The sequence below is a fragment of the Carcharodon carcharias genome, chromosome 10, assembly GCF_017639515.1.
Source record: "Carcharodon carcharias isolate sCarCar2 chromosome 10, sCarCar2.pri, whole genome shotgun sequence".
NCBI lineage: Eukaryota > Metazoa > Chordata > Chondrichthyes > Lamniformes > Lamnidae > Carcharodon > Carcharodon carcharias.
Genome location: NC_054476.1, coordinates 145,596,044 through 145,616,466, shown reverse-complemented (window position 1 = coordinate 145,616,466; position 20,423 = coordinate 145,596,044). Strand labels below are relative to the sequence as shown.

General features: G+C 48.6%; 1 protein-coding gene and 1 non-coding gene across 2 annotated transcripts in view; one reads left to right on the top strand and one right to left on the bottom strand.

The window, feature by feature from the left end:
• The first annotated feature begins 4,337 nt into the window (after positions 1–4,337).
• On the top strand, positions 4,338–4,499 carry LOC121283734. Its single transcript, XR_005944367.1, has one exon. It is a non-coding gene; the product is annotated as a U1 spliceosomal RNA (small nuclear RNA).
• A 2,205-nt stretch (positions 4,500–6,704) lies between these two features.
• Positions 6,705–20,423, bottom strand: part of LOC121282932 (pinopsin-like) — an 81,675-nt gene continuing 67,956 nt past the window's right edge. Inside the window, exons 3-5 of the mRNA XM_041196755.1 lie at positions 10,948–11,093; positions 9,613–9,852; positions 6,705–6,854 (exon numbers count right to left, since the gene is read on the bottom strand). Of these exons, the coding sequence (XP_041052689.1) occupies positions 6,705–6,854; positions 9,613–9,852; positions 10,948–11,093 (536 nt within the window). The remainder of the gene's footprint in view (positions 6,855–9,612; positions 9,853–10,947; positions 11,094–20,423) is intronic.

Sequence of the window (20,423 nt, the reverse complement as noted above, 5' to 3'; positions counted from 1 at the left end):
CCTCGTGTCACTCCAACCACCAAGGCCCCCAGGGAGAACAACGGGACAAAGGAGGACACAGGGAGAGGTAAGGTGGAGGAACAGATTGGGGCAACAGACAACCAATCAACAACACTGCCCCCTGAACCTCCCACTCCTCAGGAGAGCGAATCAACGGAGGAGGAGGAGGCAGCAGTGGGAAAGCAGCAAGGGGAGTGTCAGCTGGTGAAGAGAGCCAAAAGGAAGAAGGGGCTAAGAAGAAACCAAGCCACTTCCCAGACAAGAGGCAAGAGGCATCTCCCATCCGACATGGATAACAAGAGCAGCAGCTCTTCGGAAGAAGAAGGGTCAGGGCGGCGCCGACAGAAGAAGCGGCAAAACGCTAGGGAGTTGGAGGACGAGACACCCAAGCTCCAGAACATTGGAGACAATGAGGAGACCAGTGCACCCCAACTTTGCCCACAACCCGAAGAGGCCAGTGTACCACAGCCCCAGGAATCTGGGAGCAGTGAGGCGCTCAGCGCACCCCAGCTCCAGGAAGCCGGGAGCAGCAACGCCCTAGAGGGGGAGAGGATTGGAGAAGCTTCTCCAACAGAGGACATGTCAAACCCCGCTCTCTGCACGGACCCCCAGATGCCACCGGAGTAGAACAACGCCAATGGGGATGTTCAGGAGGCTTTCCTCAGCCCATCCAAAGTGAAGCAATTTGAGCACACTATGGGCATGAAGGAGCAGACCAAAGGTCTGGAACTCTCAGAGACAACAGGTTTGGTAAGAGAATAAATGCTTTAAAATGGGTTTAAAGATTGTATCCATAAATGTGCGTAGCATTAAATCTACTACGCGATGTGTTGCGACCTTGGACTACATTGTCAAGGTCAAAGCTGACCTGTTGTTTCTGCAGGAGTGTGTGACACTGCACCTCAGATCCTACAGGCACAATGGTGGTCCCATGGGCCATCGATCTGGTCAGGAGGAAACGACTCTCGTTCCTCCGGCCTGGGGATTCTGCTGCGGGGAGGCAACTTCACCGTCTCCCAGGTTAAGGAGGTGGTGGGTGGGCGCCTCCTTGTAGCAGACGTAATGTACAAGAATCCTCCACTCAGGGTAATTAACGTGTACGCCCCGTCACAAGGGGCTGAGCGGCTGGCGGTTTTTCAGCAGCTCCCACTGCTGCTGGCAACCTCCAGGCCGGTCATTCTAGGCAGTGACTTCAACTGCATCATCGATGCGGCTAGACGATCTGGCAGGGCCGACAGCAGCTTGGCCGCTACGTCCAGATCCCTGAGGGGAACAGTTAAGGATGCCAAGCTGCACGACATCTTCAGCAACCCTGCAGACAGAGCGCAGCGTAGATACACCTAGTCGCGGCCTGACGGGTCCATCCGTTCCAGGATAGACTTCCTGTTTGTGTCCCGTGTGTTCGCAGTCAGATCCACTGACATCAAGCCGGTGGTTTTCTCTGACCACTGCCTCCTACTGGCTGACTGTCACTTATAGGAAGACCAGGGGGTTGGCAGGGGGGCATGGAAGCTAAACGTGAAACTGCTGACCCCAGAGAACATTGACGAGCTCAAGAGGGATTACAAAGGCTGGAGAACCATGAAACCCCTCTTTGAGTCCCTGACACACTGGTGGGAAGCGATCAAGGGACACATCAAGAGGCTTTTCATCCTCAAAGGCACCCAGAAAGCTAGAAAGGAACAGAGGGAAACGTCCCGACTCCAGAAAAACATGCAGAATCTGCTCCGGCTGCAGTCGATGGGGGTCAATGTCAAGGAGGAACTCCAAGAGGTGAAGAGCCAGCAAGCCTCACTCTTTGCCTCGGTGGCCTCCAAGATCATCTTCCGGTCCAGAGTCTGCTCCGTGGAGCAGGACGAGACGTGCTCACGTTTCTTTTTCCAAAAGGTACACAGAGAGAGCTCTGTGATCAGCAGCCTGAAGGAAGAAGATGGCTCAGTAAAGTCATCACAGTCCGACATTTTGAGGTTCAGCAAATCCTTTTATGCCGGATTGTATGATGTGAAGCCCACAGACAGCACGGCCTCCCAGTCCTTCCTGTCCTCTATCACAGAGGTCTTAGACGACAGTACCCTGGAGAGCCTGGACAAACTGCTAACTCCTGATGAACTGACTAAGGCCCTTGAGTCCTTCGAGAAGATTAAAACTCCCGGAAGCGACGGCTTGCTGGTGGAGTTGTATTCGGCTCTGTGGGACTGGATCGGCCCAGACTTGCTAGAAGTGTACGAGAGTATGCTCCTGGCCGGCAGTATGTCAGAATCCATGAGGAAAGGCATTATCACCCTCATCTACAAGGGAGGAAATTAGAAATTGGCGACCCATTTCACTGTTGAATGTGGACTATAAGATTCTGTCCAAGGTCATCGCCAATACGGTCAAATCCACTCTGAAATTGGTGATTCACCCTGACCAGACCTGCACTGTGCTGCGCAGGAAGATCTCTGACAGCCTCGCGCTGCTCAGGGATACGATTGCCTATATGCAGGACAGGGGTGTGGATACCTGCCTCATCAGCCTGGATCAGGAGAAGGCCTTTGACAGAATATCGCACACCTACATGGTAGATGTGCTCTCCAAAATTGGGTTTGGGGAGGGAATTCGCAATTGGATCCAACTGCTCTACACTAACATCAGTAGTGCAGTCTCTATCAATGGGTGGGAATCAGATAGCTTTCCGATTAAATCTGGAGTCAGGCAGGGTTGCCCTCTCTCGCCTGTTCTTTTCGTGTGTTGCATAGAACCCTTTGCTGAGTCCATCAGGAAGGATCCGGGCATAAGAGGAGTGACGATCCCAGGCAGTGGAGGCACTCAGGTCAAAGTCTACCTGTACATGATGATGTCGCCGTCTTCTGCTCGGCTCCTCTGTCAGTGCACAGACTGATCCACATCTGCGACCAATTTGAACTGGCCTCGGGAGCCAAGGTAAATCATGGGAAGAGCGAGGCCGTGTTCTTCGGGAACTGGGCTGACTGATCCTTTGCCCCCTTCACCATCAGGGCTGACGGCCTGAAGGTGCTGGAGATATGGTTCAGAGGGACCAGGGCACGCGTTCGAAACTGGAAGGAGCGAGTGTCTAGGGTGAAAAGGAAACTGGGCATGTGGGAGCGACGCTCCCTCTCCATTGCGGGTAAGAACCTGGTCATCAGGTGTGAGGCACTCTCGCTGTTGCTGTACGTGGCGCAGGTCTGGCCCATTCCACACTCCTGTGTGGTGGCGATCACCCGAGCCATCTTCCGCTTTATCTGGAAAATGGATCATGTCTGCAGGGACATGATGTACCAGGCTCTAGATAAAGGGGGAAAAAACGTGCCCAACATCGCCTTCATACCTTTGTGTGTGGCTGCATCAAGCGGTGCGTAGACCCTCAGTACGCAAACACCAAGTGTCACTATATGCTGAGGTTCTACCTGTCCCCAGTGTTGCGAAGGATGGGTCTGGCCACGCTGCCGTGGAACGCTCCAAGTAGTTGGACTGTGCCGTACCACCTGTCCCTCGTGGGAAAATTTATGCAGAGAAACACCTTTGACCACAAATCCATCAGGCAGTGGTCGGCATGTAACCTCTTAGAGGCCCTGAGGGAAAAGGACAAGGTGGATCCAGTGGGATGATTCCCGGAGCAGACTGACAAAGTCATTTGGCAGAATGCCTCATCGCCAGAACTTTCCAACAAGCACCAAGACGTAGCTTGGCTGGTGGTGAGAAAGGCCCGCCCCGTCAGATCCTTCCTACACGCCAGGAGTCTCACCCCCTCTGCACTTTGCCCTCGAGGTGGCTGTGGTGGGGAAGACACCGTTGTTCACCTCCTTGTAGATTGTGCCTTTGCAAAGAAGGTCTGGAGAGGGATGCAGTGGTTTCTGTTGAGCTTCGTCCCGAGCAGTTCTGTGACACAGGACTCTGTGCTCTATGGGCTGTTCCCAGGGACACACACCGAGACAAACATCAACTGCAGCTGGAGGATCATCACCTCAGTGAAAGACGCTCTTTGGTCTGCCTGTAACTTGTTGGTCTTCTAGCGCAAAGAGTTGTCCCCAACCGAGTGTTGCAGACTGGCACATTCCAAGGTTCAGGACTACGTGCTGAGGGACACACTAAAGCTTGGGGCAGCCGCCGCAAAGGCGCAATGGGGAAGGGTCGCTGCCTAAGACCTTTCTGCCACAGTGCACCGAGGGTCTGGGAACTGTTGAGAGCCCCTCGGGATGTACAGCTCAAAATGAATGTCTGCTAATGATTGTAATATTCATTGTTTGTACTGATACACCTTGTGATTCATGTTGTAAAAGTTGAACCTGATTGTATTTTTGTGGTGGTGATTTTGAAATGGTTTGAAATGTTGTTGAAGATTTATGAATAAGGTATATTTTTGCAAAAAAAAAAGGTTCTCCCAGGACAAGGCTAGCCCATTGCACTTTGGGTGTGCTGACGCCTGCGATGTCCCCAAATGCAGGATACTCGACTGCAAAATTTGTGGTAGTGGGGGACTGCATTCGCGCTCTCCCCTGGTTTGCAATTCCAAAAATAGACTTCAACATCTTTGTTCAGCAAGGTTCTTTATTATACCTTATTCAATACAAGCAACATGAGCCACAAAAATTTTGAAACAAACATCAACTGCAGCTGGAGGATCATCAACTCGGTAAAAGACGCTCTTTGGTCTGCCTGTAACTTGTTGGTCTTCCAGCGCAAAGAGTTGTCCCCGATCAAGTGTTGCAGACTGGCACATTCCAAGGTTCAGGACTACATGCTGAGGGACACACTAAAGCTTGGGGCAGCCACCGCAAAGGCGCAATGGGGAAGGGTTGCTGCCTAAGACCTTTCTGCCATAGTACACCGAGGGGCTGGGAACTGTGAAGAGCCCCTCGGGATGTACAGCTCAAAATGAATGTCTGCCAATGATTGTAATATTCATTGTTTGTACTGATACACCTTGTGATTCATGTTGTAAAAGTTGAACCTGATTGTATTTTTGTGACGGTGATTTTGGAATGGTTTGAAATGTTGTTGAAGATTTATGAGTAAAGTATATTTTTGCAAAAAAAAAATTCCCTGGATAAAATCAAAAAACTGTGGATGCTGGAAATCCAAAACAAAAACAGAATTACCTGGAAAAACTCAGCAGGTCTGGCAGCATCGGCGGAGAAGAAAAGAGTTGACGTTTTGAGTCCTCATGACCCTTCAACAGAACTAAGTGAATCCAAGGAAAGGGGTGAAATATAAGCAGGTTTAAGGTCGGGGTGGGGGGGGTGCGCACGGGTGGGGGTAGTTTGGGGGGGGGCGTGATGGGTGTGGTTGTAGGGACAAGCAAGCAGTGATAGGAGCAGATAATCAAAAGATGTCAGACAAAAGAACAAAAGAACACAGGTGTTGAAGGTAGTGATATTATCTAAACGAATGTGCTAATTAAGAATAGATGGTAGGGCACTCAAGGTACAGCTCTAGTGGGGGTGGGGTGGAAAGACTAGCAGGGCATACAAGATTTAAAAATAATGGAAATAGGTGGGAAAAGAAAAATCTATATAAATTATTCCTTAACTGAGGTTAAGGAATAACTCCTTACGTTGCAAGAATTCCTTCTTCCTTAACCGAGGTTTTCCACCCACGGTCGTTGACAGGGCACTCTCTCCCCCAACCCAAACTCCCCCCGCCCCCACCTTAAACCAGCTTATATTTCACCCCTCTCCTTGGATTCACCAAGAAGAATGATCATGAGGACTCGAAACGTCAACTCTTTTCTTCTCCACCGATGCTGCCAGACCTGCTGAGTTTTTCCAGGTAATTCTGTTTTTGTTTTACCTTCCCTGGAATTTAGAATGTTAAGGAGTGATTTGGATAAAGGTTTTAAGATATTAAGGAGCACAGAGAGAGCAAATAGAGAGGTCAGGCTGTCCAGGATTAAGAACCTTTCAGGAGTGAAATTAGAAAACATTTCAGCACACAAAGGTTGATGAAACTCTCTTCTGCAAACAGCAATTGATGCTAGATCAATTGTTAATTTTAAATCTGGGATTGATTTTTCTTGTCCAGAAGTATTAATGGATATGGGGCAAAGGCTGATAAATAGAGCTAGATCACAGATCAGCCATGATCACAATGAACAATGGAACAGGCTTGAGTGGCTAAATGGCCTCCTCTGAGTCTTATTTTTCCCACAAGCTTTAATATCCCACCCAGTCTAATCGCATTCTCCTGCTCACATTCCAATATGTCCATATTGTGAATCGCATTGATGAGATTTTCTCAGCGAGGTGGTGGAGGGAGGTCTGAAGTGTAGGGAAGTGGGGAAGCCTTTCGGAGGAAAGGAAAGGGTTGTGTGGGGGTGGGGGGGCATTACCAGGTGTCTTGAATAGGTCATTGTGGAGATTCAGAGCTGGGAAAGAGGGACTGAGGCTGGAATGGGCTCTTTATGAAGTGGCTAGTGGGGGTGGGGTGGGGCAGGCAAAAAATTGCAAGATAAGAGAGGAGTTCAGGCTATGACTGTGTTGGAATGGGTACTGAAAATGTGGTGAGTGATCTGAGGGCATGATGCTAGACTGAGTTTAATAAATCCTGTTCAATGGGTCCTTGTAAGTAAGACAAAGGAACTTGCTGCTGACATGTGAAGTGAAGCCAATTGTGTACAGAGAGCGCATGGGAATTCAGCGGCCATCGATCAGAGTCCTTTCTCTCAGGTCCAACCTTGGGGCTGGTGGTGGATCCCGACAGGGGTTTCAGGCCGGAGAGACTCTGTTGCCGCCTCCTGCCTCGGGAACGTTGGTGACCTCGGTGCGACTCCTGCTGGTAGAGCTGGAGGAAGTGTCTTCATCTCCAGAGAACTGCTTACGCCCACAGCACAGAGTGGTCAACACGCAATTCCGGAACTGGATAGGGAAGAGAAACGGGAAAGTCACTTAAAATCAGGAAAAAAAAGAACCTGCATTTCACAACTTCAGGACATCCCAAAGCACTTTACAGCCAATGAAGCACTTTTGAAGTGCAGTCACCGTCCTGGTGCAAGATTCCACATGCAGCAGTGAGGGTGACCTGGCCATCTGTCCTGGTGGGATTCACTCCCACTCTGGTTTCCCCCCAGTTTGTTCCTCTACTCTGACAGTCAGAGGCCAATGGGCAATTTCTCTTCTCCTCCAGTATCTCACCATGGTTACCATTCTTCCAGCATGGGCCTGGACAATGAATCTAACCTTGAAAAGCAGCCCAGCTAGACCCAATGCAGGCCACCAGCAAGATCTTTCGGGCAGGGTCAGCTGCAAAATAACCTGGAGTGATTTCCTTTAACTCTCTTTCCCTTCCACAAGGGCATTGAAGCCAATTGTTGCTGCTTCAGCTCAACCATAGCCATAGGGCTAGGCAGAGTCAATATAGACTTAATGAACAAGTTCTAAAGAGTTTGGCAGGACAAAGTGAGAGAGTAATTGTTAAAAATTTCTTTTTAGGACATGGACATCACTGGCTAGGCCAGTATTTACTCCCCATCCCTAATTTCTTGCTCAGAGAGCATTTAAGAGTCACATGTAGGCCAGACAACGTAAGGACAGCAGATTTCCTAAAGAACATTAGTGAACCAGATGGGTTTTTATAACAATCAACAATGGTTTCATGGTCATCATCAGACTTTTAATTCCACATTGTTACTGAACTCAAATTGCACCACTTGTTGTGGTGGGATTTGAACCAGGTGCCCAGAACATTACCCTGAGTTGCTAGAATAACTGGTCCAATAACAATACCAGTATGCCACCACCTCCCTAAGCATACATGATTTTGTGCCTCATAGAGGGATTGAGTACAAAAACAGGGAAGTTATGCTGAACACTTATAAAGCTCTGATAATCCACAACTAGACTGTTGCATCCAGTTTAGGTCACAACACTTTAGGAAGGATGTAGGGGTTGTTGAGAGGGTGCAGGTGAGATTTACCAGAATGGTCCCAGGGATGAGGGATTTCAGCTACAAGGTTAGGAGAAGCTGGGTCCTTGGAGCAATGGTGATTGAGGGGAAATCTGATAGAGGTTTACGACATATTTAGATAAGGTAGACAAAAAAAAGCTGTTCCCATGACAAGGTCTTAGGAACGCAGATTTATGATTTTTGGCAAAAGTTGCAGGGGCAAGTGAGGATGAACTATTTTGTGCAGCGAGTGGAAATGTCCTGGAACTTGCTGCCGATGAGGGGGTGGAAATGGAGATGATGAATGGCTTCAAAAGGAAATTGGATGGGCACTTGAGGGGAATAAACTTGCAGGGCCACGGGGATACAGTGGGGGAATGGGACTGACTGGATTACTCTAAAGACAGCCAGCATGAATTCAATGGGCTGAATGGTCTCCTTCTGTGCTGTAATTATTCTATAACTTGCATTTATATAGTGCCTGAACCATCCCCCTGTTCAACTCACACTAACAGTGAGTCATGCCCATTCTCAGCCACATCACCAGATAGCAGCTGCGGGTTGAATTCAGGTGTTAATAGGAAGTATTGAGACAGAGACCAGGACTGGAAAGGACACATTAACTTCATCTAACATCGCTGTTGTTGCCTTGAAGTCGCACAATGAGAGGATACAATAATAACTTACATTTATATAGCATTTTTAACATAATAAAATGTCACAAGGTGCCTCACAGGGCCAAAAGAAAAATAAAGATATGTTGCTGGGACACAAAATGTGATATTAGGGCAATTGACCAAGAGAGAGAGCTAAGTTTTGAGGAGCACCTTAAAGGAGGTAGTGAGGCAGAGAGGAATTTTAGAGATTAGGGCCTTGACAGTTGGGGCCCGGCCACCAATGGTGGAGCGAAGGAAAGTGTGAATGCTCGAGGGCCCCACAGAATTAGAGAATCTGAAGAGGTTGTGGAGCTCTGTGCTTACAGAGATAGGGTATGAGGTGGGGTTGTTGGAGGTGAGGCCATGGGGGGGAGGGTGGGGGGGCGGAATTCAAAACAAAGATGAGAATTTTAAAATGGAGGTCAGCTAGCACCAGGGAGGATGGGTGAATGGATCTTGGTACAAGATAGGACATGGACAACAGAGTGAAGGATGAGGTCAATTTACAGAGGATAGCACATGGGAGACCAGCCAGGAGTCCACTGGAATAGTTGAGGTTGGAGGTAACATGGGTCGGAGCTCTGAGACACCTGCCCCAGTCCCCTGTTTCTGTAACACTCGCAATTTTGAGAGAAGTTCCGAAGAATTTTGAAAAGGAAATTATTTTATAATCAGGGTTGCTAACTCTCCAGGATTGTCTGAAAACTCCAGAGATTGCCGATAAATCCCTGGATCACAGCAGCAAGAAAACACAGAGAGAAAATTTGTAGCAGCATGAAAAAAACGCGTGCTTATCTTTCTCCTTGAAGAATTTTATTTAGTCATGATCACAAAAAATTGGAGATGGGAAAAGAAAATAGCTGCTTGATTGACAGAGAATTGTCCAATCAGGTAATGAAGAGTCACTTTGCTGCAGGGAGGTGGGGCTCTATGAAGATTCACCTCTTGGGTGACCAATGGTGAGAGTGTGGGGGGTGGGGCTAGTGGCAGCTGGAGATAACATGTGATGAAGCTTCCAGGAGCACATTCAAGCAGAGTTGGCAACCACTATTAAACATGGGTGAATATGTCTTACCTGTTTGTTCATGAAGACATAAATAATGGGATTGTAGACAGTGGCAGTCTTTGAGAAATAGGAGGGCATGGATGCCAAGGTGGGGTGAATCACAATGTCCTTATTCACAGCAACAACCATAGCAAAGGTAGCATAAGGGAGCCAGCAGATCAGAAAAGCCATTACCATCGCAACCACCATGCGGGTCACCTCTCGTTCTGCTCGCTGCGTTGTCTGACACTCTTTCTGTTGCTGAGCAACCTGCAGAAGGAGGAAGTGTATGGTTCATTTGCCTTTTCTGGTATCTCATTAAAGAAAATGGTGCTCATCAAAGAGATGGATATCAGCATTGGGAAATAGAGCAATGTTCCCTTCAAAACACACCCAGGGCAGATACAGTGCAGGTTAGATAGAGGTTTGGATTTTTCGGCTCCACCTCTCTCCAGTATCGCCCGGTCGATGGACCTTAGGCTGTGCCGCCAAATCTCCCGCAGCAGCTCCTACCATGATGGGGCTGGAAAATCCTGGCCACAGAGTAAATCTCCCTCTACACTGTCCCCATCAAACACTCCCAGGACAGGTACAGCACGGGGTTAGATACAGAGTGAAGCTCCCTTGACACTTTGCCCATTAAACACTCTGGAACAGCACAGGGTTAGATACAAAATAAACCTCCGTCTACACTGTCCCCATCAAAATCTCCCAGGACAGGTACAGCATTAGTTTAGATACAGAGTAGTGCTCCCTCTACACTGACCCTATCAATATCTCTCAGGGCAGGCACAGCGCAGGGTTAGATAAAGAGTAAAGCTCCCTCTACACTGTTCCCATCAAACACTCCCAGGACAGGTACACGGAGGAGGTGAGGGAAGAGTGGGGAGGGAGGGCAAGAGAGAGGAGGGGAAGGGGGGAGAGAAGGGGAAGAGGGGAAGTGGTGAGTGAATGGGAAGGGATGGGGAAAGGTGGAGGGGAGGGGGAGAGCAGGGGAAGATGGGAAGGGGAGAGGGGGAGGGGAAGGGGTGAAGGATGGTGGAAAGGGAGGGGTAGGGAGGGTGGGGAAGGAATTGGGAAGAGGAGGGGAGGGAGAAAAAGGGGAGGGGATGAAGGGGGATGGGTGAGGGGTTGGCAAGGGGAAGGGGAGAGGAAGCAAAATCAGCCAGGCTGCCTATTGCTGCTGATCATCCCACACCCCAGTATGTGCTTAGGACGCTTCCAAAGAGGAATAGCCTCCCAACATGCACTGTCGAGGTTTGAGTTTTTATCAGAGGACAAGTGATATCCATCGAGACTGAACCACAGGATGAGCGATTAGACAGGAGGATAGAAAATCAGAGCAGAAAGGTTCTCCATACTCACAGCTCGAAGAACCACCAGCAAACTGACATAGGAAAAGATGATCAGGCTCAGGGGCATCATGAAGCAGGTGAGAAAGAGTACCACCACGTAACTATTGTTGTTGGCTCCTCCCGTGTACCAGTTTGGTCCACAAGATGTTTGCAATCCTAATGCCCGAAAAAGAGATTTGACCTTAATAACTAAACTGTGACTGTACAAGCGAATAGTGCAAGCACATAGGCGGAGCACACAGTAAGAGCAGACACTACATGCACACAGTGAGAACACACAAAGAAAGCAAACAGTGAGAGCACACAGTAAAAGCAGACAGTGACAGCAGCTAGGGAGGGCACACAGACACACAATGAGAACACACAGTGAGAGTACACACAGTGACAGCAGGCAGTGAAAGCACACAGTGAGAGCAAATTGAGAGAATATACAGAGGACACGCACAATATGAGCGCAAAGGGAGAGCACACAATGAGAGTACACAGTGAGTTCACACGGTGAGAGCAAACAGTGCGAGCACACATTGATAACACACGTTTTCAGCACACAGTGAGAGAACAGGGGGAGTTCACACAGGGAGAACACAGAGTGCAAGGACACAGAATAAGGGCACATAGTGAGAGCTCACAGTGAGAGCACACAATGAGAACATACAGTGAGAGCACATACTGAGAGCACACAGTGAGAGCAGACAGGGAGTGCATAAAATGCACACAGTTAGGACTCAGATTGAGAACACATAGTGCGAGCACATAGTGAGAGCTCACAGCGAGAGCACACAAAGAGAAAGCACAGTGAGATCACACAGTGAGAGTGTGCAGTGTGAGCACAGAGTGCGATTACACATGAAAGCACACACTGAGAGCCCACAGTGAGAACACACAGTGAGAGCAGACAGGGAGTGCATAAAGTGCACACAGTTAGGACACTCAGATTGAGAACACATAGTGCGAGCACACAGTGGGAGCACACAGTGAGAACACATGGGGAGCAAACACTGATAACACACAATTTGAGCACACAGTGAGAGAACAGAGGGAGTGCACAGACTACACACAGTGGGAATACAGAGTGCATGCACACAGTGAGAACTCAGGGTGAGGGCACATAGTGAGAACACAAAGTGAGAATACACAGTGAAAGCACATGGGGAGAAAACACAGTCAGAGCACACAGTGAGAGTAAACATTGTGAGCACACAGGGGGGAATACAATGACAGAACCCAGTGTGAGCACACAGTGAGAGCACAGAGTTAGAGTGCAGAGCAAGAGGACATGGTGAGAGCACAAAGGGAGAGCACACTGTGATCAATCAAGGAGGTCACAGACTGCGTCAACATATTGAGACCATACAGTGTGAGCACACAGTGAGAGCACAGAGTGAGAATACACAGTGAGAGCACACAGGGAGAAGGAACAGTGAGATCACACAGTGAGAGCATGCAGTGTGAGCACACAGTGCAACTACACAATGAGAGCACACACTGACAGCCCACAGTGATAACACACAGTGAGAACGCACAGTGAGAGCACATACTGAGAGCACACACTGAGAGCCGACAGGGAGGGCACTCAGAGCACACAGTTAGGACAAAGATTGAGTACACACAACGAGAGCACACAGTGAGAGCATACAATGAGAGGACATAGTGAGAGCGCACAGAGACAACACACAGTGGGAGCACACAGGGAGAGCTCACTGTGAGCACTCAGAGTGGGCATACAGAACACATACTGAGAACACACAGTGCGACAACACAATGAGAGCATACAGAGTGAGAACACAGGGAGAGCACACAGTGAAAGCACACATAGGCAGCACACAGGGAGAGCGTGCAGAGAGAGCGTTCAGTGAGAGCACACAGCATAAGCGAACAGTGAGAGCATACAATGAGGGGACATAGTGTGAGCACACAGAAACAGCACATAGTGAGAGCACACAGTGAGAACAGACACGGAGGATCCACAGAGCATACAATGAGAAAACACATTTGGAACAGCCAGAGCGAACACACCGTGAGAGCACAAAATGAGAGCAGTCAGTGAGAGGACACAGTGAGAGGACACAGTGATAACATAAAGTGAGAGCACACAGTGAGAATACATAGTGCAAAAACACATTGAGAACACACAATTAGAGCGCACAGTGAGGGTACACAGAGAGAACACACATTCAGAGCACACAGTGAAAACACATAATGAGAACACACAGTGAGAGCACAAAGTGTGAGTAAAGAGTGGGAGCACACAATGAGAGCAACAGAATGAGTTCAACCAGTGTGAACACACAGTGTGAGCACAAAGCAAGTGAACTCAGTGACAGCACACAGTGAGATTAAACGGGCAGAGCAAAGAGTGAGAACACACAATGTGAGCACACAGTGAGAACACAGTGTGATCACACACTGAGAGCACACAGTGAGAACACACAGTGAGAGCATACAGTGACAGCACATACTGAAAGCACACAGTGAGAGCCGACAGGGAGGGCACACAGAGCACACAGTTAGGACAAAGATTGAGAACACACAGTTTGAGCAGCCTGGGAAAGAACAGATGGAGTACACACAGTACACGCAGTGGGAACACAGAGTCCATGCACACAGTGGGAGCTCAGAGTGAGGGCATATAGTGAGAGCACACAGTGAGAATACACAGTAAGGGCACATTGGAAGAAAGCACAGTGAAATCACACAATAAGAGTACACAGTGAGAGCGCTAAGGGAGGGCACATGGTGAGCACTCAGGGAAGGCACACATAATACATAGTGAGAACACAGTGTGAGAATGCAATAAGAGCATACTGTGTGAGAACACAGAGAGAGCTCACAGTGAGAGCACACAGAGTGAGGACACAGTGAGAGCACACAGTAAGGGAACGCAGTGAGAGTACACAGTGAGAACAGACATGGAGGGCCTACAGAGCAAACAGAGAGAAAACACATTTGGAACAACCTGAGTGAGCACACCGTGAGAGCACAAAGTGAGAGCACACAGTGAGAGGACACTGTGAGAGCACACAGTGAGAGCAGACAGGGAGGACACACTGCGAGAGAGCACACAGTGAGAGGGCACAGTGATAGCCCACAGTGAGAGCAAACAGTGAGAGCACACTGTGATAGCACACAATGAGAGCACACAGTGAGTGCACGTAGTGCAAAAAGACATTAAGAAAACAGTGTGAGCACAGAGCAAGAGGACAAGGTGAGAGCACACAATGAAGGTATACAGGCAGAGCACACAGAGAGAGCACAGAATGAGGGCACAAAGTGAGACCATACTGAGAGGGCACACAGGCCACACAGTGAAAACACACAATGAGAACACACATTGAGAGCACACAGTGTGAGCAAAGAGTGGGAGAACACAGTGAGAGCAACAGACTGAATTCACACAGTTTGAACACACAGTGTTTGCACACAGTCAGAGCACAGAGTGTGAACACAAAGCAAGAGAACACAGTGAAAGCACACAGTGAGATTAAACAGGCAAAACACAGAGTGAGAGCACACAGTCAGAGCACACAGTGAGAGAACACAGTGAGAGAACACAGTGTGAGTATACAGTGAGAGCACAGAGTGAAAGCACACAGTAAGAACACAGTGCAAGCCCAGAGTGAGAGTATACAGTGTGAATACACAGTGGGAGAACAGTGAGAGTGCAGAGAGCGCACAGCGAGAGCAGAAGGTGAGAGAACATAGAGGACACAAAGTGAGAACAAAGACCTCACATAGTGAGAGCACAGTGTGAGAATGCACAGTTGGAGCACATAGTGAGAGCACAGAATGAGAGTATACAGTGTGAATACACAGTGAGAGCATAGTGAGAGTGCAGAGAGCGCACAGCGAGAGCAGAAGGTGAGAGAACATAGAGGACATAAAGTGAGAGTACAGAGTGAGACCACACAGTGAGAGCACACAGTGAGAGCACATAGACAGAGTACACAGTGAGAACCCACAATGTGAGCACACATTGGGGGCACACAGTGAGTTCACACAGTGACAACACACAGTGCGAGCACATATTGATAGAACAGAGGGAGTGCACACAGAATATACAATGAGAACACAGAGTGCAAGCACAGAGAGAGAACACAGAGTGAGGGCAAAGAGAGAGAGAGCGCACAGTGAGAATACACCGTGAAAGAATACAGGGAGAAAGCACAGTGCAATCACACATTGAGGGTGTGCAGTGTGAGCATACAGTGAGAACACACAGTAAGAACATACAGTGAGAGCACATCGTGACAGTACAGAGTGAGAGCAGACAGGCAGTGCACAGAGAGCACACAGTTAAGACACAGCTTGAGAGCACACAGTGTGAACACACAGTGAGAGCACAAAGTGAGAGCTCACAGTGAGAACACAGTGCTAGCAAACATTGATAACACAAAGTTTGAGCACACAGTTGCTGAACAGAGGGAGTTCACATAATACACACAGTGGGAACACAGAGTGCAAACACACAGTGAGAGTTCAGATTGAGGGCACATAGTGAGAGAACACAGTGAGAATTAACAGTGAGAACGCACAGGGAGAAAACACTGTGAGACCACACAGCAAGAGCAAACAATGTGAGCACACAGGGTAGAATGAGAGAACACAGCGTGAGCACACAGGGAGAGCACACAGCGAGAGAACACTGAGCATTCAGGGGGGTCACAGAGAACACAGTGAGAACACATAGTGTGACAACACAATGAGAGCATACAATGTGAATACACGGGGAGAGCACACTGTGAGAGTACACAGGGAGTGCAAACAGTGAAAGTATGAAGTGAGAGCACACAGTATGAGCACAAGGGGAGAGCAGACATTGAGAGCACACACAGAGAGCACACAGTGAGAGCGCATAGTTTGAATACACAGTGAGAGCATATGGGGTGAAAACATAGCGAAAGCACATAGTGAGAGCAAGCAGTGTGAGCACACAGAGAGAGAACACAGTGAAAGAATCCAGTGTGAGCACACAGTGAGAGCACACAGTGAGGGCACAGACTTAGAGTGCAGAGTGAGAGCGCACAGGGAGAGCACACAAGGAGAGCACATAGTGAGAACTCAGGTTGGTCACATAGAACACACAGTGCAACAAACAATGAGAGTATACAGTGTGAGCACACAAAGTGTGAGCAAACAGTGAGAGCACACAGTGAGAGCACACAAATTTAGCACATAGAGAACATACATAGTGGGAGCACACAGAGAGAACATACAGTGAGCGCACATAGTGAGACTTCAAAGTGAGAACAGATAGGGAGCGCACAGAGAAAACACAAGTTAAGACACAGATTGAGAACAGACTGTACGAGCACAGAGTGATAGCACAGAGTGAGAGCACACAGTGAGAACACAGTGCTAGTGAACATTAATAACACACATTTTGAGCACAGAGTGACAGAACAGAGGGAGTGCACACAGTACACACAGTGGGAACACAGAGTGCAAGCACACAGTGAGAGCTCAGATTGAGGGCATATAGTGAGAATTCACAGTGAGAGCACATGGGGAGAAAACACAATGAGAACACACAGTGCGAGTAAACAGTGTTGGCACACAGGATAGAAAACAATGAGAGAACCCAGTGTCAGCACACAGTGAGAGCACACAGTGAGAGCATACAGGGAGAGAACACTGTGAACACTCAGAGAGGTTACACAGAACACACAGTGAGAACATACAGTGTGATAACACAATGAAAGCATACAATGTGAGCACACAGTGTGATCACAGAGTTAGAGTATATAGTGCACACAGTGAGAGCACACAGTGAGAGTACACTGTGAGCACTCAGCGAGGTCATATAGAACAGGCAGTGAGAACACGCAGTGCAACAGTGAGGGAATACTGTGTGAGCACACAAGGAGAGCACACAATAAGTGCACACAGTGGGAAAGCACACAGTGAGAGCACACAGGGAGAACACACAATGGGAGCACACATTGAGAGCACACAGTGAGAACACACAGTGAGAGCACAAAGTGAGAGCAGACATGGAGGGCACAGAGAGCACACAGTTAGGACACACATTGAGACCACACAGTGCAAGTACACACTGATAACACAGTTTGAGCACACAGTGAGAGGACAGAGGGAGCGCACACAGAACACAGGGTCAGAACACAGAATGCAAGAACACAGTGTGAGCACACGCTGGGAGCACACAGTGAGAGCACAGAGTGAGGGCACACAGTGAAAGCAGACAGATAGGGCACATAGAGCACATAGTGAGAACACACAATGAGAACACACAGTACGAGCACTCAATGAGAGCACAGAGTGTGAGCACAAAGTGAGAGCACACATTGTGAGCACACAGTGAGAGCACACAGTGAAAGCACAAAGCAGGAGCACACAGTAAGTGCACGCCAAGCACATAGGGAGAGCACACAGTGAGAGCATGCAGTGGGAGCACACATTGAGAGCACACAGTGAGAGCACATAGTGAGGTCTAGAGGGAAGCCATACAGACCACATAGTGAGAACGCATATTGTGAACAGGCAGAACGAGCACACCATGAGAGCACACAGTGAGTGCACCAGTGAGAGCATTGAGGGAGAGCACAAAGGCAGTGCACAGAGAACAGACAGTGAGATCACATAGTGAGGGCACAAAGTGAGAGCACAAAGTGTGACTACACCGTGAGAGCACACGCTGAGAGCACACAGTTTGAGCACACAGTGAGAGCATGCAGTGAAAGCACACAGAGAGTGCACTCAGTGAAAGCACACAGTGAGGGGACACAGTGAGAGCAGACAGGTATTACACACAGAGCACACAATGAGAATACACAATGAGAACACACAGTGCTAGTACACAATGAGAGCATACAATGAGAGGACGTAGTGAGAGCACACAGTGAGAAAACACATTTGTAACAGCCAGAGTGAGCACACGTGAGAGCACAAAGTGAGAGCTGACAGGGAGGAAACATTGTGATAGCACACAGTGAGGGCACACAGTGATAGCACATAGTGATAGCACACAGTGAGAGTACATAGTTAGAAAACACATTGAGAACACACGGTGCAACACACAGTGAGAGCACACAGTGGTAACATGCAGTGAGAGCACACAGTGGGAAAGCACATTTGGAACAGCCAGAGCGAGCACACTGTGAGAGCACAAAGTGAGAGCAGACAGAGAGGACACACTGTGATAGCACACAGTGAGGGCGCACAGTAATAGCACACAGTGAGAGCACATAGTGATAGCACACATTGAGAACACACGGTGCAACACACAGTGAGACCACACAGTGAGATTACATATTGTGTTTTCACAGTGAGTGCACCCAGTGAGAGCACATGGTGAGAGCACACAGTGAGAGCAGACAGTGAGAGCACCTAAGGAAGCTGTGCAGACCACATAGTGAATGCACACATTGTGAACAGGCAGATCAAGCACACTGTGAGAGCACACTGTAAGTGCACACAGTGAGAGCACACAGGGAGAGCACCTAGTGAGAGTTCACATGGTGAGAGCACAGAGGGCACATAGTGACAGCAAACAGTGTGAATACACAGTGAGCACACAGTGAAGGAAGCTGTGCAGACCACATAGTGAGTGCACACATTGTGAACAGGCACAGTCAGTGCACACAGTGAGAGCACGCAGGGAGAAAACTCAGTGAGATCACATAATGAGAGCATGCAGTGTGAGCACGCAGTACAACTACACAGTGAGAGCACACCGTGAGAACACACAATGAGAGTAAACATGCAGGGCACATAGTGAGAGCACAGAGTGAGGGCACACAGTGGGAGCAGACACATAGGGCACACAGAGCACACAGTGAGAACACACAATGAGAACCCACAGTGTGAGCACAAAGTGAGAGCACAGATGGTGAGCACACAGTAAGAGCACACATTGAGAACACACAGTGAGAGCACACAGAGCATAGTGAGAACACAAGTTGAGAAAACACAGAGAAGACACACAGTGACAGCAAACGTCTCATGCAGTGAGAGAACTGTGTGAGAATACACAGACCACACATAACAGCACAAAGCGGGAGTACACAGTAAGTACACACAGAGCACATAGGGAGAGCACACGCTGAGAGCACACACAGAGCACAGGGTGAGAGCACAGAGTGAGGGCATACAGTGAGAGCAGACAGGTAGCGCACACAGGGCACTCAGTGAGAACACACAATGAGAGCACAGAGTGTGAGCACACAGCAAGAGCACACATTGAGAACACACAATGATATCACACAGTGAGAGCGCAGAGTGAGAGCACACAGAGAGAACACAAGTTGAGAAATCACAGAGAAAACACACAGTGACAGCAAACACCTCATACAGTGAGAGAACTGTGTGAGAATACATGGACCACACAGTAAGAACACAAAGCGGAAGCACACAGTAAGTGCACAGAATGAGAGCACACAGTGGGAACACACAGTGAAAGCATACAGGGAGAAAGCACAATGAGATCACACAGTGAGAGTGTGCAGTGTGAGCACACAGTGCGGCTACACAGTGAGAGCACACACTGAGAACACACAGCAAGAATGCACAGTGAGAACACACAGTGAAAGCATGCTGTGAAATCATACAGTGAGAGAACAGAGTGAGGGCACATAGTGAGAGCGCATAGTGAGAATACATAGTGAGAGTACACAGGGAGAAAGCACAGTGAGATCACACAGTGAGTGTGTGCATTGTGAGCACACAGTGTGACTACACAGTAAGAGCAGAAACTGAGAGCACACTGTGACAACACACAATGAGAATACACAGTGAGAGCCCACAGGGAGAAAACACAGTGAGATCACACATTGAGACCACTTGCTGAGAGTACACTGAGAGCAAAAAGTTAGAGCACACAGTGAGAGCACAAAGTGAAAGCACATAGTGAGAGTGCACAGTGTTAGCACACAGGGAGAGCACACAGTGACAGCACATAGAGAGAAAATACAGTGAGAACACGCAGCATGAACACACAGTGAGAGAACACAGTGAGAGAACATAGTGAGAGTTAACAGGCAAAGCACACAGTGAGAGCAGACAGGAAGGACACACAGAGTACACAGTTAGGGCACAGATTGAGAACACACAATGAGAGCACACAGTGAGAACCCAGTTTGAGCATTCACTGATAACACACAGTTTGAGCGCACAGTGATAAAATAGAGTGAGGGCACATAGAAAGACCACACAGTGTGAGCACACACTGATAATACACAGTTTGAGCACGCAGTGAGAGAACAGATGGAGTGCACATAGACCAAAGGGTGAGAACACAGAGACCAAGCACACAGTGAGATCAGACAGTGAGGGCACATTATGAGAGCACACAGTGAGAATACACAGTGAGACCACACAGGGAGAAAACACAGTGAAAGGATATAGTGAGAGCACACAGTGAAAGCACACAGTGCAGTCACACAGGGACAGCACATTGTGAGAGTATATAGTACCAGAGTGGGAGCACTGTATCAGGGTGCACAGTAATAGCACACAATGAGAGCAGACAAG